The 26,841-nt window shown below is 38.6% G+C and overlaps 1 protein-coding gene across 1 annotated transcript in view; it reads right to left on the bottom strand.

The window, feature by feature from the left end:
• tut4 (terminal uridylyl transferase 4) overlaps nucleotides 1-22,794 on the bottom strand; it is a 30,882-nt gene extending 8,088 nt beyond the window's left edge. Inside the window, 19 exon segments of the mRNA XM_062423741.1 lie at nucleotides 1,062-1,151; nucleotides 1,269-1,372; nucleotides 1,461-1,518; nucleotides 2,917-3,020; nucleotides 3,436-3,522; nucleotides 4,546-4,696; nucleotides 5,764-6,341; nucleotides 6,726-6,900; nucleotides 7,006-7,200; nucleotides 9,791-9,910; nucleotides 12,194-12,320; nucleotides 13,153-13,222; nucleotides 13,368-13,419; nucleotides 14,939-15,027; nucleotides 15,247-15,424; nucleotides 16,738-16,854; nucleotides 19,093-19,244; nucleotides 19,331-19,956; nucleotides 22,689-22,794. Coding sequence (XP_062279725.1) covers nucleotides 1,062-1,151; nucleotides 1,269-1,372; nucleotides 1,461-1,518; nucleotides 2,917-3,020; nucleotides 3,436-3,522; nucleotides 4,546-4,696; nucleotides 5,764-6,341; nucleotides 6,726-6,900; nucleotides 7,006-7,200; nucleotides 9,791-9,910; nucleotides 12,194-12,320; nucleotides 13,153-13,222; nucleotides 13,368-13,419; nucleotides 14,939-15,027; nucleotides 15,247-15,424; nucleotides 16,738-16,854; nucleotides 19,093-19,244; nucleotides 19,331-19,877 — 2,994 coding nt within the window. The 5' untranslated portion in view covers nucleotides 19,878-19,956; nucleotides 22,689-22,794.
• Nucleotides 22,795-26,841: the final 4,047 nt, after the last annotated feature.

Genomic DNA, 26,841 nt, shown 5'->3' with positions numbered 1-26,841 from the left:
CAGCAGTTACTGAGCAACATTATCATTCATTAGGAGTCGAGTTTCTGTCTAACCTGCTGAATATAAGTCCAATATTCACTCTCTTTTAGCTGTTTTTGCTCTCTACCAACTCCTGAGGGAAATATCTGGCTCTTTAAGCTGCTAAATGCTCCACTATGTTCACCACTGTCTATATTTTGAATTTGAGTATTTAAAAAAATGTATGAAAAAGGTAAAGAATTGTGATCAAGAGGGAAAATATACAGTATTTGATCCAAAAATGTGTCCATGATTGCTGCAGTGATGGAAGTTATGCTCAAAAGAAATTCATTTTTTTACTGTAATGCAGCCTTTAACCTTTGTGTCGTCCTCCCGGGTCAAATTGACCCCGTCTGTTTTGACTGTTCCTTCTTTCCTCTGTCATTCTTTCCTTCCTTCCTCCTTTCCTCTTTTCCTTTCTCCCTTCCTCCCTCCTTTCCTTCCTTCTTCCTCCCTCCTTTCTTCCTCCCTTTCCTTCCTTCTTCCTCCCTTCCTCCCTCCCTCCCTCCTTCCCTCCCTCCTTTCCTTCCTTCTTCCTCCCTTCCATCCTTCCTTCTTCCTCCCTCCTTTCCTTCCTTCTTCCTCCCTTCCTCCCTCCTTTCCTTCCTTCTTCCTCCCTTCCTTCCTTCCTTCCTTCCTCCCTCCCTGCCTCCTTCTTCCTCCCTTCCTTCTTCCCTCCTTTCTTTCCTTCTTCCTCCCTCCTTTCCTTCTTTCTTCCTCCCTTCCTTCCTCCCTCCCTCCCTCCCTTCCTTCTTCCTCCCTTCCATCCTTCCTTCCTCCCTCCTTTCCTTCCTTCCTTCCTTCCTTTCCTTCTTTCTTCCTCCCTTACTCGAGGACCTTGACTCAAGGACAACAGGAGGGTTAAAAGAAGAATATATATAAAAAAATCACAATATCGATTTATTGCCCGGCCCTACCTGGTACAACCTGATCCTAAGTGTCCAAATATCATCAGGTTTTTTGTATGTTGAAATAGTTATCGGACATTTTCAGACACATCTCTCAAGTGCCGAAGTTGTCGCTTTATAAATCTGTCCACCTACCTTCGCAAACACCTTCATCGTGTATCCCAGGAACTGCACGCGAGGGTCGAGGGCCGCGTACGCCGCCAGCATTCTGGTGTTATGTTGAGCCTGCGGAGAATATCAACCCACAAAAATAATTCATCAAGCAACTTTTAAAGCAAATAAAAGTGTTGCTAATTAGCTTATATAGCAGATAAACTGGTATGAGGGTCGTCTGTCACTCACCAGGGTGTTATAGAGGCTGATGTCTCCCTCTAAACCGCTCTGTCTGTGTTCAAACTTCACAATAGGCACTTTAGCTGTTGTGATAGGCAAGATGTTCCTCAGACCTGCAACACAACCGGTCAGAGTGAGTCCTTCACACGTATAAAACATCACCGACTTTATGGAGAGATAGTCAGTAAAACGTTAATTCACCTGCGTGCTTCTTTAGCACTTTGGAGAGGCCTTCGATGATCTCCTTGCAGTTCAGCTTCTGTGGATTTCAAAATAAGAGTTGGACAGAGGGTGAAAAGAAGGGTCACATCTCTGATTCTTTATAAAGCCAAGTGAATCATATTTGATGGTATAGCGTCTTTCTAGTCTTTACGACCACTCAAAGCGCTTTACACTACATTTCATTCACCCCATTCACACACTGATGTGCAGGAGCTACCACGCAGGGAGCCAACCTACTCATCAGGGGGAATTTAACCATTTACACACATTCATACAGATTGGCACAGCAACGGGAGCAATTTAAGTGTCTTGCCCAAGGACACATCGACATGTGGACTGTAGGAGCCGGGAATTGAACCGCAATCTTCCAATTGGAGGACGACCGCTCTACCTCCTGAGCCACAGCTGCCCACCTTGATGCATGAAGTTTAGAGAGCTTTACATGATCAGTGTGATCATTTCTTTACCTGAGAAACCTGATGTATGAGATCAGATACATGTAGTACACAGATAAACCAATGCAGTGTTGAATTACTGAATGACTTATTTTAATATATTAATTCCTGTTGAAAATGTGTTTGTATCAAATGAGATACAGCAGGTATAGAAGCGCATTTATCTGCACATCTGTCAATTGTCATTTTATTGCAGTTCATGCATTATTTATCATCATCATACATAATAAGTTCAGTAGGTGGTGATATGAGCTTTACACAGGACTTATAAGGGCTTTAAACAACATTGTATTCATGTGTTTTTGTTTGTTTAAAAAAAAATGCTATGAAAAATATAATACTAAATAAAACTCATACATGCAAAGTGTTATTTAATTAATTTTTATATTACTTGTCAGAAAGTCCAATAAACACTCAAAGTATCAGTTGCATCAAATGGCAGTGTGTGTGCGTGTGTGTGTGTGTGTGTGTGTGTTTGTGTGTGTGTATCTTTCTATCTTTACGGGAACCAATTTGAGTTGAAATCCAGTGTTTCTGAGGACATTTCGGTCAGTCGTCGCAACTTCAAAGGGCAATTTGAGATTTGAGGGTTAAGACTTGGTTTTAAGGGTAAGGTGTAGTTTAGGGTTAGGGTTGGAGGTTTAAACCCGTCTCTCTTCTCCCTCAACCCCAACCAGTCCAGGCAGATGTCCGCCCACTTAGAGCCAGATGGGTTTCTTCCCATTAAAAGGAGAGTTTTTCCTTGCCGCTGTCGCAGAGTGCTCATGTGGGAATGTTGGGCCTCTTTAAAATAAATTAAAGAGTATGGTCTAGACCTGCTTAATGTGTAAAGTGCATTGAGATGACCTTTGTTGTGATTTGGCGCTATATTAATAAAAATGGATTTATTGATTGATGAGTGTCCTCACAAATATATTAAGACAAATGTGTGTGTGTGTGTGTGTGTGTGTGTGTGTGTGTGTGTGTGTGTGTGTGTCTACCTCAGCTGTCTCGTGACCCTCCAGAGTCATGCAGATGTCGAGGTCACTGTCGCGGAAACCGAAGCCGTTCTTGGAGGAGCCGAACAAGCACAGCTGAGCTTTATCTGCGGATTCAGACACAAGAAGAAAAAAAAAAAAAAACTAATTTCAGTCCCGATCGCTAAAAAAAACACACATTCTGTATCATTATCGGAAAGTCTCACATAATAACTGTCACTCATTAAAAGAAATACTGTCTCATATATGTATGTATTTCTGCACATTTCACAATAAAAGCCCTGCAGGGACGACGCTACGGCTCATAAACAGCTGGAAGACTTTTAATTTGAAACATGCAAAGGAAGCGTTAGGTTTGAATTGACAGTAAAACAGCTAATTAATACAACAGAAAGGGATAAAAACAGGAAGGCTTATAACTAAAATGTGATAAAAACATTCAATAAATCCAGCTTTTTTTCTGTCTTCATTTGTAGGAATTCGTTGAATTTCTCGTCTCTTGTATCCGATGGTAACGCTCACCGTTGTACTCCTTCCTGATGAACCTCTCCAGGCTGACGAGGATCTGCTCCCGCTTCTGCTGCTCGGGGTGCGTCGGTGACAATTCATCTAAAAAAACAACAGAGCACAAATTCAAATCACATAACACTGATTATAAGTTTTTGTTTGTGGGTCAATGATGTTTTTTTGTGTCCATGTGGTTTAGTCAAATTTAAAGGGGTTAAAATGTGAAAATAAACGTATGAATAACCTGCACACATCCTTTTTTTGTGGACCCAGCATCAAATTTCTGCTTTTAATCCATTTTGAGAGAATATATTAGAGGATTATGGCAAAAATGTCTAAGTGGTGTAACCATAAAAACTTTGTACCAAATAATTCAACTTGCTTAAAAACAGTAAATTCTCAATAAAACACCATATCAACTAGTTTGGCATGATCTTACATTATAACTTTTATATTAAATAAAGGTAATGGAATACAATTGTTCTAAATATTACATTTACTCTGGTAACCATGGAGATCAGGAAACATTTACATTGTTTTAACCTTTGTGTCGTCCTCCAGGGTCAAATTGACCCCTTCTATCTGGTAACCATGGAGATCAGGAAACATTTACATTATTTAAATGAAGTCATTATTAGTATAAATCCACTTAAATACACTGTAGGTGGATAAAATATTCAACATTTATCATTCTTCTGTGGTTACACCATTCTTTCTGTCTGTCTTTCTTTTTTCTTTCTTTCTTTCTTTCTTTCTTTCTTTCTTCCTTTCTTTCTCTTTCCTCCTACTTCTTGCTCTCTTTCTTTTTCCTTTCTTTCTTTCCTCCTACTTCTTGCTCTTTCTTGCTATCTTTCTTTCTTTCGTGGTTACACCATTTGACACATTCAGTCTTACTTTTGGTTAAAAAATGGTGCAAATGTCATTTCAAATTATATAAAACCAACAAAAATACAAAATGTACATTTAAACAAACCTGATGCTGCTTTTAAAACTATTTTTAAGATATTTTTGAATTGCTCATCTTGCCATACGTATTTATCACTGACCCACGTAATATAACTCTTCTCAGAAAGTTTCAGAGTAATTATCCTGTACAATGAAAGCCTATAATTAGTGGATACATACAGTAGCACAGCCTGCAGAGTCCGTCCAGAATGTCTCTGAAGCGTTCGTTCATCGGGGGAAGAGGCTTCAGCTCGATCTTCTTGAAGTCTTCGGGACACTCGTCCTTCAGGTGACCGTCTCGCTTGCAGATGCTGCACACGACGGTCGGCGGCTGGAGAGAAGCTCACAGTTAGACTGAGTATCTGCACAGTTTATTAAAGTACGAATCTAATGACTTTTAAGGTCTTTGTACTCATATATAATATATCATGAGACATATAATAATAATAATGATGCAAAAGCAGGATTTTACTGTTGTGGTTTGAACTATATATAAAAAAAACTGCATTTAAACTGAAAAACTAAATAAAAATAAAAACTAATTGAAATTTCAAAACTATAATAACCCCTGATTTAGGGAAAGTTGCAACGTTTGTGACATTGACCCGTTCTGATTTTATAGATTTTATAGATTTGCAGTTTGACTGTTGGTGAAGAAAAAGGATGTTTACAGAATCCACAGTTAATGCCGCCTTCAAGTCAATGGTTGTATTGTTTGAAAAATGTATTATGGGATGGTTTGGACAAAAATAACACACTATACTCCCTAAATGTTGTGTGTAGACATATTTCATTTTGCCATTGCACTTTAATTTGTAAATAAACCTTTAATTAAAACAACTAATTTGAGATGTATAGGCTATCTATCCTCTTGTCCTTTTTGCACTACACAAGAGAGGAAACCACCCCCTCCCCTTAAGAAAAGTAACTAAGCAACTTTTACTCTGAGTAAATTTTAAACAAGCTACATTTTACTAGAGTACATTTTTAGCCCAGTACTTTTACTTGTAAGTTATATAGGCAGCATTTTATGTATATTTGACCTTTTTTCTTAATTCAAGTTTAACATATGCATTTGTTTGTTGTCGTTTTTTATGCATGTTTAAAACTAAATTCATAGCTAATTATTATTATTTTTATTATTATTATTATTAACTATTATTATTATTTCCCAGAGAAGTTTCTGAAGAACTGTAAAATATCATATCTTCATTACATTTTCAGGGATCATTACAAAAATTGTGATTATGTATATATTCTGTATATATTATATTATTGGCCAATAGATCGATATTTACATTTTTTACTCTGCAATATCAAGTATCAGCCTCAAAAATACAGTATCGGTCGGGCCCTAATAATAAGTATAAAAAGGTGAATGTGTCTCGTTATCGTTACCTTCCCGCCGGTGAAAATCATCCTATCGAACACATAGTGCAGATCCTCCGATGCCACTGTCCCCTCTTTGTCTAAAACACTGTTCTCCTCTTCTTCTTCATCTTCCTCTTCATCATCATCATCATCATCCTCCCCCTCTTTGTCACTGTCCAGCAGGCCGTTGGGGGAGAGAGAAGCGATCCTCTCAGCGGGTTTGCGCCCCTCACTGAGGTTCAGCTCCATGAGGCTGGCGTCTAACATCTCTTCATCCTTCTCTCTGGACGGATCTGAACCATCGTCGTTATCGTCGCTCTCTCTCTCCTCCTCATCCTCGTCCTTCAACCTCTTGAGCCCGCTCCGACTTTTATCACCTTTCCCGTCGCTCTCTTCCACGTTCGCTGCCGCCGCTGCCTCTTTCTTCGCTTCGTCCAGCTTGGCGCCTTGCTTGCCGGCCTTCCTGCCTCTCTGACGCCCCGCCGCGCCTTTCCTCTGAGGGCAGGCAAAGTATTTGTAGGCGCTGCGGAAACGCTCCTGGATGTACTCGAACACCATTTGGCTGTTCAAGCTTCGCGCCACGTTCCTCTTCAAGGCAAAAGGATCTTAGAGGAAGAAAAGAGAGACACGCAGAGTCAGTTTCTGGCATTTACCTCAACATGTAGCTCGGCTATTAACCAAAACCAAGAGGAGAGAAGACATTAGTCCAGTTTAAGCTGCTTCCTGTAAGTTTCAGTATTGACTTTAAAGGTCCTCCTCCTTATATACAAACCCCTTAATGGGCTCGGACCAAGCTACATGGCTAACTCCTTTTGTTAATTATTTGCCTTCAAGAACACTGCAATCATCTGCTGCTGGTTTATTGGAGGTTCAACAGCAATAGAAAAATAAAATTGGGGATGCAGCTTTTGTCAATTATGCCCCAAAACTAAGGAACAAACTACTAAATAGTGTTTAAGAGAAACCCATAAATGTATCTCTTCTCTCACCTTCGATAGCGAGCCTGCGTCGGGGCCAGTTCTTCGCCTCCCGGGTGATGAGCTCCTTTAGGCGGATGCTGATGATGAACTCTTCCAGGGCAAACTCCAGTGTGTAGAAACGCAGGAGCTCCAACCACAGCTGGCCCAACAACACACCTTTACCCAGATCCAGGGTCAGGCGGCTCTTTAAGGAGAAAGCGACAAGAGGAGAGTTTAAAACTGGCGAAATAAAATCAACAATTTCCTCCATAAAAGTTTGATTTTAAATCTGAATTACAGCCGAACTCACCAATCCCTCCGAATAGTGACCGTCATCAGTTTTCCTCTGCTCTGGTTTGGGTCGGCCTTCCCCTCTGGCATCGTTGCGGTTGTCCCCTCGCCCCTCGGTGGAGCTCGGAGGTCTGTGCTCCCACCGGACGAACATGTCCAAGGAGATTCCAGTCAGGTGGTACTCGTCCACGCGTTTCAAGTCGAAGCCTTCGATCTGAAAGGAGGAGAGAGAAAAGGAAACCGAAGCTCCGTCACGGCTGTATCGTCATGTTGTTGTTGGAGACTTAAAGACTCTCTTATAACCCTTCATCTTAATCTCACAGCTTGTGTTGCTGCTTCTATCTGCATTTAAACTTTTAAACTTGCCTAAATCAGGATTAGTGCATGACTCTTTTAATTTCGATCGACTTGCACCTCACTTTTTAGGTCTTAAATGTGTGTAGAGAGACAGAAAACATGGGGAGATAAAGTATTAACCTTCCTGTCGTCCTCCCGGGTCAAATTGATCCTGTCTGTTTTGACTGTTCCTTCTTTCCTCCCTTCCTCCCTTCCATCTATCCTTCCGCCGTCCCCCTTTCTTCCTTCCTTCTGTCTTTCCTTCCTCCCTCCTTCCTTCTTTCCTCCGTCCTTCCTTCTTTCCTTTCCTCCCTCCCTCCTTCTCTCTTTCTTTCCTTCCCTCCTTCCTCCCTTCCTCTGTCCTTCCTCCCTTCCTTCCTTCCTTCCTCCCTCCCTCCCTCCCTCCTTCCTTCCTCCCTCCCTCCCTCCCTCTCCTTCCCTTCCTTCTTCCCTCCCTTATTCCTCCCTTCCTTCCTTCCTCCGTCCCTCCTTTCCTTCCTTATTCCTCTCTTCCTCCCTTGACTCGAGGACAACAGGAGGGTTAAGACAAGACACAAAGCCTTTGTCTGCCTGGCTGTTGTCAAACCAGTAATTCGGCAGTTTCATTATTTATTATCTTATCCACCAGACTACCAGGACACACTGTGCCTTGTGGTTTTCCCACTCAGCGTACCATGCATATTTTTTTGTTACAAGGACCTTGAGTTGGAAAAAGCTCAACTCTGAGCAGATAATGTCATTGCATCTTGCTGCTGCACAGTCGGCGCTGTTTGGAGGAACAGAAGTGGGCCGCTCTGAGTTTAAGTTTAAATTTATATACCTGTAATCACAGTGGTTTTTTATTGCTTTGCTTAACGCTGCTGTTAATTCTTGCCGTGTGCAGCTCGCGGCACAAAAATGACTGACAAGTGAGAACATGTTGCTTATCAAGACGCATTAAAAACGCCTCAATTGATCAGGTTTAGATCTTCAAGAAAGGAAAAGCACTTCAGCTTAAACGCTTTGCTTGTGAATAAAGTAAAGCATGTACATTTGTGCAGTTAAAGACCACGCTTAACTTAACTTAACTCAAAAATGAAGTATAATTTCAATTAAATGAGGCCTATGGACCATAATTTCCAAGAATATATGTGTAAAACCTGTGGTAATACATTGAAATGGAGTTAAAAAGGTCTAACACAGAATTGGGTGATCATTTATACCTTCATGCTTTATAAACAGTCAAAACAAACTGGGTCAATTTTAACTCAAGAGGACAAAAGTTGCTCAGCCGACAGGAAGACAACAGGAAGGCTAACTGTGACTTTTACAGCAGTGGCTCTTTGCACAGTAGCCTATAATTCAAACAGCTCTCCTAGTGCAGGTTTGAGATCATTCTTTCCTTTTTTTTCTGCAGACACATCCTGTACGGAGGCGTCGACAAACCTGAAGGCTGAACCTGCAGCTTCACATACGAGACCGTCTACTTTACATGCGATGCAAGGAAACGGGTTACTCAGAGAAACTGGGTTTACGTGGGTGATCGAGTGCACTAACCTGGTTACTGTAAATCTGTGCATGAGTGCAGCAGATCAGAAACCAGATCCCTCCTCCACTGATCTCATTTTAGAAGCTGCTTTCATTTCTGATGATGCTGACCTACAAACCTCTATTGTTTCTTTGTGCTATCTTTACTTTTAATACATTACATCAGTTTTAGGTAAACTCTTGCATGCACTCCCTCCTTGCCACTTACCCTGAGACAGTTTCTGACACAAGTTACACATGAAGTTCATCACCAAGAATCTGCATTCAAACAGCTGACAAAGTGTGAGTGTGAGAAGTTGCAGCTTTTTCTTAGTTTCCTGTCGCTGTAAACTGAATATTTCATCAAATTGCAATCTCTAAGTTGGACTTTTATCTCAATTTTCAGACATTTTATAGCTAAACAATGACTTGATTTATGCTATCAATGGTATTAGCTATGGTGGTTAAATGTTATATCCTGAATATGCAAGTCGATGATTATGGATTGTGGATTATGGGATATTTGAGGATACAAAGAGCATGCCAATCGCGTCCTCTAAATTCAAGTATGGCCTTTTAAACGGGACATGTCTTATCTGTCTGTTATTTATTCAAACTCTCACTTTTACACACTGACACCATGAAACTGTTTTTAGCTCCTTTTTTCTCTTATGTTTTCTGCCAGTGATGAGGCGATAAATGCCTTTCATATCTTTCAGTAACGTAGTTCAGTAAGAAAAGAATGACTGTAGCTGCATCAGCTTCATATCGAAAGCTAGACCTTTTATTTTAGGTTTAGTTTCCATTCAAAGAGGATGATGCGCCACCAAACCCAGGAAGTAGAAACAGAAGGAGATCATAAATGAGCAAATATGAAGTTGTAGGAGAGAAGTGTGCGTCACTATTTTTCTATGATGATATATGCAGGTGTGTCAGTGGATAAGCAGGGTCTTGTTACCTACCCAGCTGCCCAGGTAAACGGGGAGGATGGGCTGCTTCCTCTGCTGCAGGAAGAAGATGACCATGAGGGCGAAGGAGTACGAGGGGATGCCGCCTTCAGCCTGGCAGTCGATGTGACACAGCTGCAGAGAGGAGAAAAACCAGCGAGGGCAAGGACATCAAATAAAAAGAAAGATTTTTGGAGAATTTCTACATTTAAATTTTAATGCATTTTGGCAATATTGAGCATCCTAAAACACCCCTTTTTTAAAAATGATCTAAGATCATGCCAAACTAGTTGATATGGTGTTTTATTGAGAATTTACTGTTTTTAAGCAAGTTGAATTATTTGGACTGGAAGGGAGGAAGGAAGAAGGAAGGAAAGGACGGAGGAAGGAAAGAAGGAAGGAAGGAAGGAGGGATGGAAGGAAAGGAGGGAGGAAGGAAGGGAGGAAGGAAAGAAGGAAGGGAGGAAGGAAAGGAAGTAAAGAAGGAGGGAAGTAAACAAGGAGGGAGGGAGGACAGACAGAGGGAAGGAAGGAAAGGAGGTAGGAAGGAGGGAAAGGAGGGAGGAAAAGAAAGAAGGAAGGGAGGAAGGAGGGAAGGGAGGAAGGAAAGGAAGGAAGGATGGAGGAAAGAAGGAAGGAAGGAGGGAAGGAAGGGAGGGAGGAAAGAAGGAAGGAAGGGAGGAAGGAGGGAAGGGAAGAAAGGAAAGGAAGGAAGGATGGAGGAAAGAAGGAAGGAAGGAGGGAAGGAAGGGAAGAAAGAAGGGGTCAATTTGACCCTGGAGGACGACACAAAGGTTAAAACAATGTGTATGTTTCCTGATCTCCATGGTTACCAGATGAAATGTAATATTTAGAACAATTGTATTCCATTACCTTTATTTAATATAAAGTTATAATGTAAGATCATGCCAAACTAGTTGATATGGTGTTTTATTGACAATTAACTGTTTTTAAGCAAGTTGAATTATTTGGTACAAAGTTTTTATGGTTACACCACTTAGACATTTTTGCCATAATCCTCTAATATATTCTCTCAAAATGGATTAAAAGCAGAAATTTGATGCTGGGTCCACACAAAAAGAATGTGTGCAAGTTATTCATACGTTTATTTTCACATTTTAACCCCTTTAAATTTTGACTAAACCACATGGACACAAAAAAAAATAGCGTGTCATTTACCCACATGCTAAATAAAGCCGGTATGAAACCGTTCTTTGTTTTGGTTCCTTCTCTTTATTGTTGCCACTTGTTCTGTCTCATTATCAGCTTGTCAGTCAACTGTGAAGCACTTTGAACTACATTAACCTATGAAAGCATGAATGTTGCTATATAAATAATCTAGAGTCTAAAGATGGAGGACGATAATATGCTGTGCAGACTGTCATAAAGCCCTCTGAATCAAACATGGGATTTGTTATATTGAGCTGTTTTTAGCATTTTGTTTTAAACGTGCGTATTGAGCTTAATTTTAAACTTAAGGAAAAGAAAAATAAGTGTTTGATAGTAGTGAAAAAGGGACTGCTTCATGTCTCATATCTTTCATTGTCATGTGTATTATTTATCTTGCAGGAATGACGTTGTACACAGGTCCTTCCTTCCTCCCTCCCTTCTTCCTTCCTTTCTTCCCTCCTTCCTTCTTTCCTCCGTCCTTCCTTTCCTTCTTTCCTTTCCTCCCTCCCTCCCTTCCTCCCTCCTTCTCTCTTTCTTTCCTTCCTTCCTTCATCCCTTATTTCCTCTGTCCTTCCTCCCTTCCTTCTTTCCTCCCTCCCTTCTTTCCTTCTTCCTCCCTTCCTTCCTGACACTATTGTCAAATTGGCAACACACCAAAGCAAACACGACCTTTCATTTTAAAACCACTCAATACTCTTAAAACAGGTGCAATATACGACATTCAGAAGTGATTTAGAACATTAATATAGCAGCTAACAACTATTAGCTATGTAAAGATATAATGAATTAAGTTACACTCTCTCTGTGTGTTGGTGTAATCTGAGACTCGCTGTTTGCTTTGATAGCCAGTCTGGTCCCTAACCCTAAGTCCCTCCGTGTCCTTCTTGCACCATTTTCGGGGTAACAAACTTTATTTTATTACATTTAAATAGTTTGCAACACTAAAATATCTTTCTAAAAACAATTTCAGGCAAGAAATAAGCAATTTAGTGACAAAATCTTAATTAATATATGATCTGCACTGCCTAGTTTGACAGTAATTTGAGTTTTGTGAGCACTTTCCATGTAAACACACAGAAGCTAGTGGGGTCAAATGTTGTATTTTGCACCTTTAAATTAAATACAAATCTCAGGTATCTATATTTGCTGCTATGAACAAGAAAATGTAATCCAACGAGCATCTTTAACACATTCTCACACACACTAAAGCCCAGTAGAGGTTCATTATCGGCCGATGTCTAAACTTACCCTCGCCCAGTAGCGGAAAGCCAGCACCAAGGGGACCAGTCTGGGTTCCAGTTTAGCCAGGGTTGCCAGGTGATTGGTGGTGAGACAGGCGACGTCGTTGCCGGCGCTTACCTTGCACATCAGGCCACTGCGAGTGTGAACAGAGGAGGAGGAGGAAGACAAGCGATGAAGAGCATTAGATCAAACTCTAAAATGTTAAATTAAATCCAGCCTCCTGTTTTTATCCTGCTATGATGCCTCAATGTGTTTAAAGAAGCAGAATACTGAAAAATAAAGTCAAAAACATGAAAGAAAAGCACAACTATGTGACACTGACAGCTTTTTTTCTATTTCTCTTAAATTAGAGATTTTCATTGGACAGAACGCTAAAATTAAATCATCGAGATCAGCTGACTCTGATTCAACTGAGATGGCATAAACCCTAAAAGTACCACATGTAGCTTTCATAGTATTAAAAGACAATAGTATAAGCTGTCACTTAACCCTTACATATTGTTCAGGGCCAAATTTGACCCATATTTTCACATTTGAGAGCTTTAAAAACATCTTATACACATTTTCATTAGCTGGACTTTCCGTAAAGTGACCCACAGTACACAAAAATGGAAATAAAATGCATAATATTTTAAATTTTGTGCAGCTAATACACATTTTTATATATGCAAATGAACACAATTGACCTGTGTTTATTAAAACATTTCAAAAATCAGCATTAAAACATGTTTTCTTCATAATCTATAAAATGTTCTCCTGGACAATAAAATAGTGATTGTGATGTTTTCCGTAAGATTAATCAAACATTTATTAATAATTGATGGGAAATGTATGAATTTGAATTGGTATAGAGACTAATTATGAGTCAGAATATGAACAGTATGTAAAGGGTTAACTCACCCTGAAGCATCCATATATACACACAGCTACATATATGACAAAAACACACTCAGATCAACACTTACTTGCTAACATCCCGACAGAAAACGGCAGGAACTTTGGCGTGAAAGTCTGACTCAACCTCCGAAAATTCAGCTGGGAAAAGAAAGAAAGAAAGACGGAAAAGTTTAATAAATCTAATGTTCAAATACTTAGCAAGTCCAATAACAGACAAAACTACGTAACACATTTATACAATTTAAAATCATTCTCAAATTGTAAGAGTTTTGGAAAGACTTACGGCTGTTCTTGAGGATTTCCAGCACTTGAATTAAGACCTCAGGTTGTGTCATCTGGACAAAAGACGAAAGAGAGCGAGAGCCGAAACGTTACTGCTGATTTAAACTCTGCAACCTTCATGTTATTAATTAAAACAAGGACGCAACACATCACATTCATTATGCTGTAAAACTTTAAATAACTTAAAAAGGTTTATTTGTCAAATGCTCAAACAACATGTGAACTGTGTGTAAACATACTGTTGAAGCTCTGCTAAAAAAGGCTAGACTGTGATAAACAACAATATTTGGAATAAAAGTGAAAAGTCAGAAAATAAATAAATAAATAAATAATAATAATAAAAATAATAATAATAAATTAAATTAAATAAATAAATAATAAAAAGGCAATAAAGAACAATTTTTGGAATAAAAGTAAAAAGTCAGAAAATAAATAAATAAATAAATAATAATAATAAAATAATAATAATAAATTAAATAAAATAAATAAATAATAAAAAGGCAATAAAGAACAATTTTTGGAATAAAAGTGAAATGTCAGAAAATAAATAAATAAATAAATAATAATAATAAAAATAACAATAATAAATAAATAACTAAATAATAAAAAAGGCTAGTCTGCGATAAAGAACAATATTTGGAATAAAAGTAAAATGTCAGAAAATAAATAAATAAATAATAATAATAAAAATAATAATAATAAAAAATAATAATAAAATAATAAAAAGGCTAGTCTGCAATAAACAACAATATTTGGAATAAAAGTGAAAAGTCAGAAAATAAATAAATAAATAAATAATAATAATAAAAATAATAATAATAAATAAAATAAAATAAATAAATAATAAAAAGGCAATAAAGAACAATTTTTGGAATAAAAGTAAAATGTCAAAAAATAAATAAATAATGATAATAATAAAAATAATAATAATAAAAAATAATAATAAAATAATAAAAAGGCTAGTCTGCAATAAAGAACAATATTTGGAATAAAAGTAAAAAGTCAGAAAAATAAATAAATAAATAATTAAAGATAATATAATAATAATAATAATAATAATAATAATAATAATAATAATAATAAATAAATAAATAAGTACTTACAAATAAAATACTATTTGACTAAAAACAAAATTACAAAAATATGTAACATGAGTTTGTACTGTGCAATTTTTCCACTGTCTAAAAATATGAAATGTAATTTAATTTTAATTTTATTTGAGTTTATTCATTCATTATGAACATTAGAATAACAGTGTTCAAAAAGGATTAGGAAAAAGTATGTACTTATAATTTCCTACTCCCCTTTTCACTACTCCTTAATTAACTCATATATATATATATAATAAATAAAACAGATATCCAAATGTCATTTACAACCCAAATATTCACCCAGTGTCACAAAACTAAATAAAACAACCCATATACCGTTGAAAATAGCTTTTAAAAAATAGGTTCATATTTTGATTATTGCTGCAATAAAACACATTTTACAGTAAACTTTTGTAAGAGCTCAAAGATGCAGAGTGTTGCAACGATCCTTTTCTTGTGTTTGGACATGAAGCAAACTTACTGTGGAAGGGTAGGTGACGTCGATGTTTATATCACTCGTCTTGAAGGCAAATCGGGTGAGACAGGAACCGTAGAGACGGAGAGAGCAAGCTGTGAAACCAAAGAAAGAAGAAAAAAAGGACATGGTTAAAACAAATATGCTGTGCTGTGTGCGGTGAAACATCAGAAACTAGCGTGTTAACTTCTCACAAACTGCGGTTTCTATATTTTACAAAAAAATCACAGGATGTGAAAATCAAAATGTTTTTTTTCAAGACATTTCCTCTTTGAAACTACTCGCTGATGAAATCTAAAAACTATGTGCACAACCTGAGAGGTGCTTCTTTATGATCTCCTCCATCCTGATCACCATGGCCTTCCGGATTTCAAAGTCCTCCTCGGAGATGCCGTGCTCCCTGGCTGTCTCCAGGACGGAGGCGTCCACGGCCCGCAGCTGGGCTGGGGAGGGGGGCGGCAGGGCGCGCAGCTCGTTCTCCTCCTGCTTTTCCTGACACGGCAGAAACAGAGAGGATTTGTTTTTTTAGGAAAGACTTTAAAGGGTATCTGCATGAGTCTCAACATAAAAATGTCATGACTTTTAAGACCTTTTTAATACCTGTACCAGGAAATAATAACAATGTCTACAGCAAGAAACAGTGAAATTATAATACAGTATACAATATGGTTGCATTTATACTATAAGGGTCAATGAGGTTTTTTTTGTGTCCATGTAGTTTAGTTTAAATTTAAAGGGTTAAAATGTGAAAATAAACGTATGAATAACTTGCACACATTCTTTTTTTGTGGACCCAGCATCAAATTTCTGCTTTTAATCCATTTTGAGAGAATATATTAGAGGATTATGGTAAAAATGTCTAAGTGGTGTAACCATAAAAACTTTGTACCAAATAATTCAACTTGCTTAAAAACAGTAAATTTTCAATAAAACACCATATCAACTAGTTTGGCATGATCTTACATTATCACTTTATATTAAATAAAGGTAATGGAATACAATTGTTCTAAATATTACATTTACTCTGGTAACCATGGAGATCAGGAAACACTTACATTGTTTTTAAATGAAGTAATTATTAGTATAAGTCCACTTAAATACACTGTAGGTGGATAAAACATTCAATATTTCTCTTTCTTTTGTGGTTACACCATTTGACATTTTCAGGAGCATTCAGTCTTACTTTTGGTAAAAAAAATGGTGCAAATGTCATTTTAAATGATATAAAACCAACAAAAATACAAAATGTAAGTTTAACAAACCTGATGCTGCTTTTAAAACTATTTTTTAAAGATATTTTTTAATTGCTCATCTTGCCAACCCTTATTTGTCACTGACCCAGAGGTTAATTAAGGAGACACAACGTTGTTTTGTTCAGGAGGAGAACGAGTCCCCTTCTGTTCAAATTAATCTCACATGTAAGCGGAAATATCTGAAGCCATGACAACGGAAACAAATAATACCTGAGCTCAGCCAAATTGGTGGTGGGGGTTTCCTGCCTAGACAAACTTCACATTTTGCTCCATTTAGGTGCCATTTTTTTACACGTTGCTTCATGCCCGCCTTACCCACAGGTCGGAAGAGGAATAATGAACATATTTTATGATCTTAGATGTAAAGTCTCAGCTCTGTTATTATCTGATCTGTGTTATTTTTGGGTTGCTCTGCCGTCTGGACCCTCACGCTTCTTCTAGTTGATGCATGTGTTCGTCACATAGCGTTATACAGGTTTATCCCAAGTGTTACTGGAAATGTGACACTATCTATCCTCATTGTTTTTATACAGATCCACATTTTATACCAACCATTATGTTCTTCTTGTGTCTCTTCTCCTTGATGTGTTTGTGCGCTCCTTGAATGTTCTCAATGTGCACAGAACAGAGCTTGCATAAGTATTGATAGTTGGGGTACTCGGGGGACTGCTGTGGAAAAAAAACAAACAAGAGGAGAGGGAAAAAAATATAAAACAAACAATCAGTTTATGCAGAATTATAATGTTTTTACAACAATTTCACAGTTGGAAAAGTCTGGGATTCATTCATTTGATCACAAGCAATAACCCAACACAGAAACAGAAGCACTGACTGGTGATTATTACTGGGCTTTTGGGGCGATACAGATATCAGGGAATTAAAAAAATAATCTTAAACATACAGAATAAATACCTACATACACATTTTTTTGCAGTAATTCTTCAAATGTGGTTATCAAACACTACATACATACAACACACTATATAAAGGAGGCTGTGATATTTTACATGTTAAGAATAAATTACATCAGTGCACTAAAACCTTAAACTTCACTGGGATTTTAATATGTATACATCAAGAAAAAGGGTCAAATATACATAAAACACAGCTTATATATCTGTAAAAGAAATATCGGATGCATTAACATAGATACCGATATATCTGTGATAGGCAAATATCAGCCGATCGATATATCGGTCGGACTCTACGAGACAAAAGTAAAGAGATCTGGACCTTACTGTGAGGAATATAGACACTTTTCTGTTTATAATAAAATCTTAATTAGCAATGCTAGATTTTAAGTAATTGAGTATTACACTTTCAGACATTTTTAGTGTCAGTACTCAAACAGTCTGAATCACCTGACACTATTTACGACTTGTTGAATTAAATGATAACCTGTAATCAAAAACACAGTTTTCCTCTATCAGCCCTACAGTTGTGCTATTCCTACAGTGTCTAATTGTTGATTCTTCATTTAATAGCTGACAGATAGATGCATTTATCTACCAACTTCCTCCTGCTAATGTTGGGACACGTCACAACAAGCAGTGACTTGAAGAAGAGACTCCTCAGCAACCTGACTGCCATCCTAACACCTAAAGCCTGAGGACTAAATCACTTTTATTTTATATTCCTGAGTAGCTGCAGATCAGCGATCGGCTCTTTGAATGATATTCATGAAGCACGTTTCAGCCGAAGCATAATAAATTAAAAAAACTTGAGTAATATATATTTTTATTGCATATATGTATAGGTTGTAAACTGAGCTTTATTTACAGTTTTATATAGTTTAGAGTGTTATAATTCCCTTTTTATTGATAAGTACAGGCGCTGGTTGCATATCTGCTACAATACTAAAAATAGCAGCAACTAACAATGATCTTAATTATTTATTGATCTAATTGTTACTTTTTTAATTAATAAATTGATTTTCAGTCTATTAGAACTCCCAACAGGTTCCCAGAGCCTCTTAAAATTCCTTTTATCTTTCTTAAGATATTAACCTTCGTGTCGTCCTCCCGGGTCAAATTGACCCCGTCTGTTTTGACCGTTCCTTCTTTCCTCCCTTCCTTCCATCTGTCCTCCCACCCTCCCTCCTTCTCTCTTTCTTTCCTCCCCCCTACCTTCCTCCCTTCCTTCTTTCCTCTGTCCTTCCTTCCTCTTTTCCCTTCTCCATCCCTCCTACCTTCCTTCCTTCTTTCCTTCCTTCTTTCCTCCGTCCGTCCTTCCTTCCTTCATCCCTTCCTTATTTCCTTTCCTCCCTTCCTCCCTCCCTCCCTTCCTCCCTTCCTCCCTTCCTCTCTCTCTCCTCCCTTCCTCATTTCCTTTCCTTCCTTCCTCCCTCCCTCCCTCCCTCCTTTCCTTCATTGTTCCTCCCTCCTTTCTTTCATTCTTCCTCCCTTCCTAACTTCTTTCCTTTCCTCCTGTCTTTCCTCCCTACTTTCCTTCCTTCCTTCTTCCTCCCTTCTTCCTCCCTTCTTCCTCCCTTGACTCGAGGACAACAGGAGTGTTAAATTGACATTGATATAAAGCAAAGAAGAGCGTAAGTGTACTTACTATTAATTATTGTTCTTTGCAGTTTTTATTGATGCTCTATTTTTGCTATCCACTTTGCTGCTGCAATATTGTACATTTCCCCACAGTGGGACTAATAAAGGAATTATCTTATCTTATCTAACACATCCTCACAGTTGAGAAGCTGAGCCGAAAAGAGTTTAATGATTAAACGATGATTAATGTCCTTTCTGTTGTCTAATGGCTCCAGCACAATAAAGGAGAGGAGAAGTCGCCATTTAGTGGACAGCTTGGAATAAAAATGCAAATTACAGACACCTACGGACTTTCTGCAAACTACCAGCTCCTCCCAGTGTTCGCCGTGCATGAGTAACCGGGTTGCTCTCTTACTTTCAGCAGTCGGTGGATGTAGTCTCTGTAGAGTCGCTCCTCTGCCTGTCGGAGGCCCAGCTGCTGCTCTGATAGCGGCCCTTCCTCCAGGACGAGCCTCGCCTCTGTCCTCCGCTCCACACACTGATGCATCAATGCTGCAATTTTCAACCCTACTGACAAAAAAAAAGCAGTTTATTAAAGACACATTTAGTAAAAAAAGATGCAATAATTCAAGAATAAATAAACCCTAACCCACCATGAGACTTTTCCTTTGCTAGAGCAGCAGCGGTGAAGCTCCTGTCCAGCTCTGCGAGGCCTCTCTCAGGTGTACGCGGCACCACAGGAGAGTTGATCTCTCTGTGTGCCGATGAGCTGCTGTCCGTCGAAAGAGTCTCGAGTCTGGAGCGTGCGTCTGGAGCGTGTGCCACCAGCTGCTGTAGATGTTGTTGTTGTTGTGGGCCTGCCACTTTTCCTTTGCCTCTCTCACCAGAACTAGTTCGTCCGGTTAGTCTCGTCAGCCGGGAGGATCGTCCTCTCCTCTTGTCGGAGGTGTCTGCGGAAGTCTTGCCTGGCCCGCGACTTCCATGGACGCCTACGTTGTGCTCATCCCTCGCTGCTGCGGCGGCGGCGGCGGCGGCGCTGGTGGTGGTGGCAGTGGGGTTTTCTTTGCCGCGGCTGCCGGCAGACTTGGCGCCCTCTCTCTGAGCGAGAGCCTCTCTGTTTGACTTCTCGTTGGGCGACGCTTTGGCTCCTCGGGGCTGAGACTGTTTGACTGATTTCACTGGACTTCTGGACCCATCCATCCCTGCTGTCGTGCTGCTCTCGTCCCTGGCGGAGTCAACACCACGGCTGAGGATGAACAGGGAGGCAGGCTCCTAAAGTCTGGGTTTAAAAAAATAGACTGTCAGGTGCTTTTTTTTAAAGTGTTACAGGTGAAATAACTGTTCAAAAACCGATTAACTGATCATGAAAATAATCATTTGTTGCATCCCTGACACAGTGCTTATCACCAGCTCTTTAAAAAGTCCACATCACTGCAAGTTTTAGAGCTGAAAAGTGAAGTCAGGTGTCCTTGTGAACAGTGAAAGAGGTTTTTTCCTCTCTGTAATCATTCCTCCTGTTCATACTGACTATTAAAAGATCTCCTTCAAATGTGCTTTCAATGTAAAGTGATGGAGGACAAAATCGAGTGTGTCCACACAGTCATTTAAAAGCAGATGATCAGCTTCTATTGAGCTTCAGCAGTCTGAGTTAGTCATATCAAGTGATATCTGACACATTTACAGTGTTTTTAGCATCAGATTCCCTCTTAGTGTTTCCCTGTTGAGCTGTGGTGGAAGTATAGTAACAAAAAGACTGGCACTAAAAACACTAAACACTGACTCATTTGGATGGCTGAAGCTTCATATTAGCTTCAGATCAACTTTTAAATACATTTCTTACACTGTGGATTTTGTCCTCCATCACTTACATTGTCCACACAGTCATTTAAAGGTTTATTTTAGCACAGTGACACACCTCCATTGTCAGCCTTCACACACACACACACACACACACACACACACACACACACACACACACACACACACACACACACACACACACACACACACACACACACACACACACACACACACACACACACACACACACACACACACACACACACACACACACACACACTCTCACTCTCTCTCTCACTCTCTCACTCTCTCACTAGTTCATGTGCCCTTTACCATTTCGTCATCACCATCACTTCCTCGGCCTCGTCAGCCTCCCGAGACTTAATTACCTCCACATCATCTGTTATAATAATAAACGCTTATCTTCCACCTTATCTCGTAGTTACCTTTGACTTTCATTCACTGTGTCGCTCCTGACTGAACTTCTAACGGTCAGCATGAACAGGAGGAATGATTACAGCGAAGAAAAGTCTGTTTCAGTGTTTATATGGATGCCTCACTGCTGTTTTAAGACAGATACGAAAAACTGTGAACTTTCCCTTTAAAGCAGAAACGAATATTTAAAACTTTTCTGTTTGTCGCTGCCTTTTCTTAAACTAAATTTGAGGCTTTTGACTAACCTCCTGCACTGCACTCTAACTTTTATCCTCTAGTTTTTCCATCTTATCCCATTTTTATCTTATTTTTATGTATTTAAATGTTCCTTAAATATCTTTTTATATTGTCTTGATGCCAGGCTGAGTTGCCGTGTTGTTTAAACCGGCTCTACAAATAACCTCGCCTCTCCTTATCTTTAAACACAAACATATCATATGAACAGGTGTCATGGCCGAGACTGTTTCCACCGTTAAAATAACGTGTCCCTCATCGTTGCCCTCCGGCGTTGGGGGTTATTAATTTCGGGTATCTTTTGGTTATGTTTTGTCGTCACCAAGCTGATGATATTAGGATCAGGGTTTAGGTTTTATTAGGGTTAAGGGAGGAGGAAAAACCCCAAGTGCAGGGGACTAGAGCCTGATCGATACTGGATTTTTTGGGGTCGATGCCAATACCAATATTAAGGAGTGAAAAAATTCCAATATTGATATATCAACCCATAATTTTATATATAAAGTTAAACAAAATTATTTTTTGCTGTTGTTTTTTGTTTCCTATTATTTTTGTCTTGTTAAAATCTTGAAAAAGGGGAATATGCCTCTAAAGTATGTACATATTTATATAATTTGCTTATTTCATATATCTATACAACAACAACATAATATATATATATAAAGAACATATACATAAACCATGATCCCTTTAAAAACAATTGTGACAAAGATTTGTAATAAAGGCATGATATTTTACCATTTGATGATAAACTTTATTGTATAAAATGACGTAAAACTAAACTACTCTGATTATAAATAACTATAACTAACTAAACTAATTATAACTAACAAAATAACAAAAATAAACCCTTACATATATATTAAATTTGAGTTAAGAAAAAGGATCAAATGTACATTAAATGCTGCCTATATAACTTACACATATCAGACAACATACAGGCCGATACCGATACATCTGTGAAAGGTCAATATCAGCTGACCCATACATCGATCAGGCTCTGCTAGTGACCGCATTATGTCATTTTAATTTATACAGTTCAGGTCAACACGAGAGACGCACCGATACCGATACCTGGGCTTTGTGTATCGGCTGACACTCGACACTGTTGTTGAATTAATAAACTGTAAACGTCTCCGTGTGGAAGAGACTGAAGGCATCAGGCTCAACTTACACATTACTTTCCTAACTTTGTAAAACTAAATCTAGCAAATGAACACACACACACACACACACACACACACACACACACACACACACACACACACACACACACACACACACACACACACATTGTTATCACTCTTTAGTTTTATCTTCTACTCTTATTATCTTTTGTCTTTTTTAATCTATTGTAACCTAGTTTTAGTCTAGTTTTTATTAAATTAATCACTTATTTTGTCTATGACTATGACTAATATTCATAGCAATGTTAACCGGCAACTTTCAGCCAAATGAGTCACGGTTGCTCATAGCGACGGCCACACAAACACAACATATTGGTATTCTCCTAAAAACCTTTAATCGTGTTTCTATACTGACCTTTTACTTTTGTTAAATCCTTCCTGTCCTTACTATAAATGCCAGGAACAGTGCACACATGTTTATAATCTCAGGACCTGCATATTGCACAGATTGTTTATTGTATATATATAGTATTTTATTTTATTTATTTGATCACTTTCCACCATTACGCTGCTACTTTCCCCCCCCACTAACCTTCCAGCCAACAAACAAACCATAGCCTATAAATAGTGTATAGCTTTAGTCTATCTAGTGCTTTTACACAGTTATCCTCAATGTAGAAAAGTGGCCCACATTCAATGATTTAACCCTTTTGTGTCACACACAATATGTCCAGTTTGTGGCTAAAGGTAATTGTGTACAAACTGTGTCACATGGCCAGCAGCGGCCCAGCGGCTATTTAACTTGTGACCCATCAGTGTTGGGTAAGCAGTGTTGAAAAATGTGAAATGAAACTAAAGTTACTTGTGAAAATGTTGATGATTATAAAAGGAGGTTACATCTGAAGTCACACCTTTAAGATTTAGCTCAGGAGGGTTTTTTCCTAATTTTTTAAATATTTAACATGTTACTGAATACAGAGATGAAGAGAAGACAGGAAGAAAAGATGGAAAGAAGGAAGGGAGGAAGGAAGGGAGGTAAGAGTGAAAGATAGATGGAAGGAAGAGAAGACAGATGAAAGAAAGAAAGAAAGAAAGAAAGAAAGAAAGAAAGAAAGGACAGATGGAGGAAGGAAGGAAGGAAGGACAGATGGAAGGAAGGAAGGATGGAAGGAAGGAAGAAAAGACAGGAAAAAAAGATGGAAGCAAGAAAGGACAGATGGAAGGAGGGAAGAGAAGGAGAGAAGGAAAGAAGCAAGGAAGGAAGGAAGGAAAGAAAGAAAGGACAGATAGAAGGAAGGAAGAGAAGGAAGAGAAGACAGGAAGGAAAGTGGTCCGGATTGGACTCCTAAGCGGGCTGGTTCTGGCCCGCGGGCCGCATGTTTGAGACCCCTGCTTTAAACCAAAACACTGGTAACATTTCTAACGTTTCACCTCCAACAACAACAACAACAACAACAACAACAACAACTTCCCAAACAGGAACTAAAATAAAAAGCATCGACTGGAAGAAATGTTCAACATCAAAACCTAAAATACGTGTCGTGTATTTTAGGAAAGGTCTCTAACCCTAACTGCCCCGGTAAAAACTGCCCCGGTAAAAACTACCCCGGTAACTACCCCGGGGTCTCTAACCCTAACTACCCCGGTAAAAAAACTACCCCGGGGTCTCTAACCCTAACTGCCCCGGTAAAACTACCCCGGTAATTACCCGGGGGTCTCTAACCCTAACTACCCCGGTAAAAACTACCCTGGGGTCTCTAACCCTAACTACCCAGGTAACTAACCCTAACTGCCCCGGTAACTACCCCGGGGTCTCTAACCCAAACTACCCCGGTAACTACCCCCGGTAACTACCCCCGGTAACTACCCCGGGTTGTCCCTGGTAACTACCCCGGGAAACTACCCCTAGTAACTACCTCGGTAACTACCCCGGGTTGTTGCCCAGCTAACAGCTAACAGGGGTAATAAATAACACTGGGGCTCCTAGTTACCAAAGCAGCAGCAGTAAGTCTTTAAACACACAGAAACAGAAAATAAAACTTAACCCTTCGACTACACAGACCAGCCGAGTGTTAACTTACTTACTCTGTAGCTGAGTGTAGTTGTGATGATGATGGGTTTGATGTTTATAGTGAAGTTGTCTCCATGGTTCTGCTCTACATGGTGTTTGTTTAAAAGGCCCTCAGCTCTAAACAGCAGCCGCCATGTTAATGCATCGCCCCGCTGCATTGTGGGAGCGACGCTGATGCTGACAGAGGGGCGTGAAACGCGATGCCTTCAGGTAACCCTCGGAAAAATAGGAAACGTGATGCCTTCAGGTGCCCCATCGGGAAAAAAATAACTAGGTGACGTGATGCCTTCAGGTGTCCCACGGAAAACTATTTCAACGTTAACTACAGTATTCACGGCCACTTCTTGTTTCTTTTTTTTAATTAACAAAAGATAAAGAAAAAGAGAAAGAAAAGTTTATATCTAAACAACTTACAAAACTACCAAAGCCCATTTCTGCCAGTGTGTTGAAAAAAAAATCATGTAACTTAATGTTAAGAGAAACCTTCTCAAAATAATGATTTATTATATCAAAATAATGACTTATTTCAAAATAATGACTTGGTAACTCAAAATAAAGTTTTAATATATCAAAATAATGACTTGGTAACTCAAAATAAAGATTTATTATATCAAAATAATGACTTAGTTCTTCAAAATAATGACTTAAAATCTCAAAATAATGACTTATAAACTCAAAAGAATGATTTAGTGTCTCATAATAATGAGTTACTATCTCAAAATAATGACTTAGTAACTCAAAATATCAACTTAGTATCTAAATATTATGACTTATTATCTCAAAATAATGAGATAATAATAAATCATAAGATTAGTCAATATTTTGAGATAGTTTCTCAAAATACTGAGATACTATCTCAACATATTATACTACTAAACAATGTATAATATAATAATATATATTATTATTATATTAATAAATAATATTATCTATAAATATAATGTCAATACACTGTGTTTACTGCATATGTTCTGTCAGTGTGTACCCAAAGATATACTAAGTATTGACATATTTTGACATCAGTCTTTTTCAGATACGTTCCAAATCAAATTAATAAATAGATATGGGTAATGCAAAACACAATAAATTGGGCCACAGTTTGCAGTATGTGGGACATCAGCTCAAATTAAAACTAAACTTCAGAACACAAGATATAACCAAAAATATGCTTCATCTCAAGTCTGTATAATTATTCCCTGGTTGGAAATGTGATTTATCTTAAATTTCCAAACAAATGAGACTCAGTTGGAGAAGAAAAAGTCTGATTTTTTTTAAAAATGCAGCAAGCTCCGATTTCAAGCTGGGGTTTTTTTCTCCTTCTTTTCTTTTTTTTGGCATCTGTTCATCTGTTTTCCTCTAGAAGATACTAAAAGTAGGCCATCCTGTGTGTGTAGCCTTCATTTGACTAATGAGCTGCGAGTGGATGTGTTTCTGTTCCAGTTTCAGTCTTTCTTTATACGATATGCTGTCGAAATAAACACCTGAGACAGAGAACAGAGAACGAAAGAGCAGAAAACAATTTATCAGGGTCAGTGACAAATAAGGGTTGGCAAGATTCAATTCAAAAACATCTTTAAAAATAGTTTTAAAAGCAGCATCAGGTTTTTACCAAAAGTAAGACTGAATGCTCCTGAAAATGTCAAATGGTGTAACCACAAAAGAATGATAAATATTACATATTTTATCCACCCACAGTGTATTTAAGTGGACTTATACTAATAATGACTTCATTTAACCCTCCTGTTGTCCTGGAGTCAAGGAAGGGAGGAAGGGAGGAAGAAGGAAGGAAAGGAGGGAGGGAGGACGGAAGGAAGGGAGGAAGGAAGAAGGAAGGAAAGGAGGGAGGAAGGAAAGAAGGAAGGAAGGAAGGAGGGAAGGAAGGAAAGGAGGGAGGAAGGAAGTGAGGAAAGGAAAGAAGGAAGGGAGGAAGGAAAGGAAGGAAGGAAGGAGGGAAGGAAAGAAGGAGGGAAGGAGGACAGATAGAGGGAAGGAAGGAAAGGAGGGAGGAATGAAGGGAGGAAAGGAAAGAAGGAAGGGAGGAAGGAAAGGAAGGAAGGAAGGAGGGAAGGAAAGAAGGAGGGAGGGAGGACAGACAGAGGGAAGGAAGGAAAGGAAAGAAGGAAGGAAAGGAAGGAAGGAAGGAGGGAAGGACAGACAGAGGGAAGGAAGGAAAGGAGGGAGGAAGGAGGGAAAGGAGAGAGGAAAGGAAAGAAGGAAGGGAGGAAGGAGGGAAGGGAGGAATGAAAGGAAGGAAGGATGGAGGAAAGAAGGAAGGAAGAAGGGAAAGAAGGGAGGAAAGAAGGGGTCAATTTGACCCTGGAGGACGACACGAAGGTTAAAACAATGTAAATGGTTCCTAATCTCCATGGATACCAGAGTAAATGTAATATTTAGAACAATTGTATTCCATTACCTTTATTTAATATAAAGTTATAATGTAAGATCATGCCAAACTAGTTGATATGGTGTTTTATTGAGAATTTACTGTTTTTAAGCA

This window comes from Scomber scombrus, chromosome 8 (assembly GCF_963691925.1).
Source record: "Scomber scombrus chromosome 8, fScoSco1.1, whole genome shotgun sequence".
NCBI lineage: Eukaryota > Metazoa > Chordata > Actinopteri > Scombriformes > Scombridae > Scomber > Scomber scombrus.
This window is presented reverse-complemented; position numbering and strand designations above follow the sequence as displayed.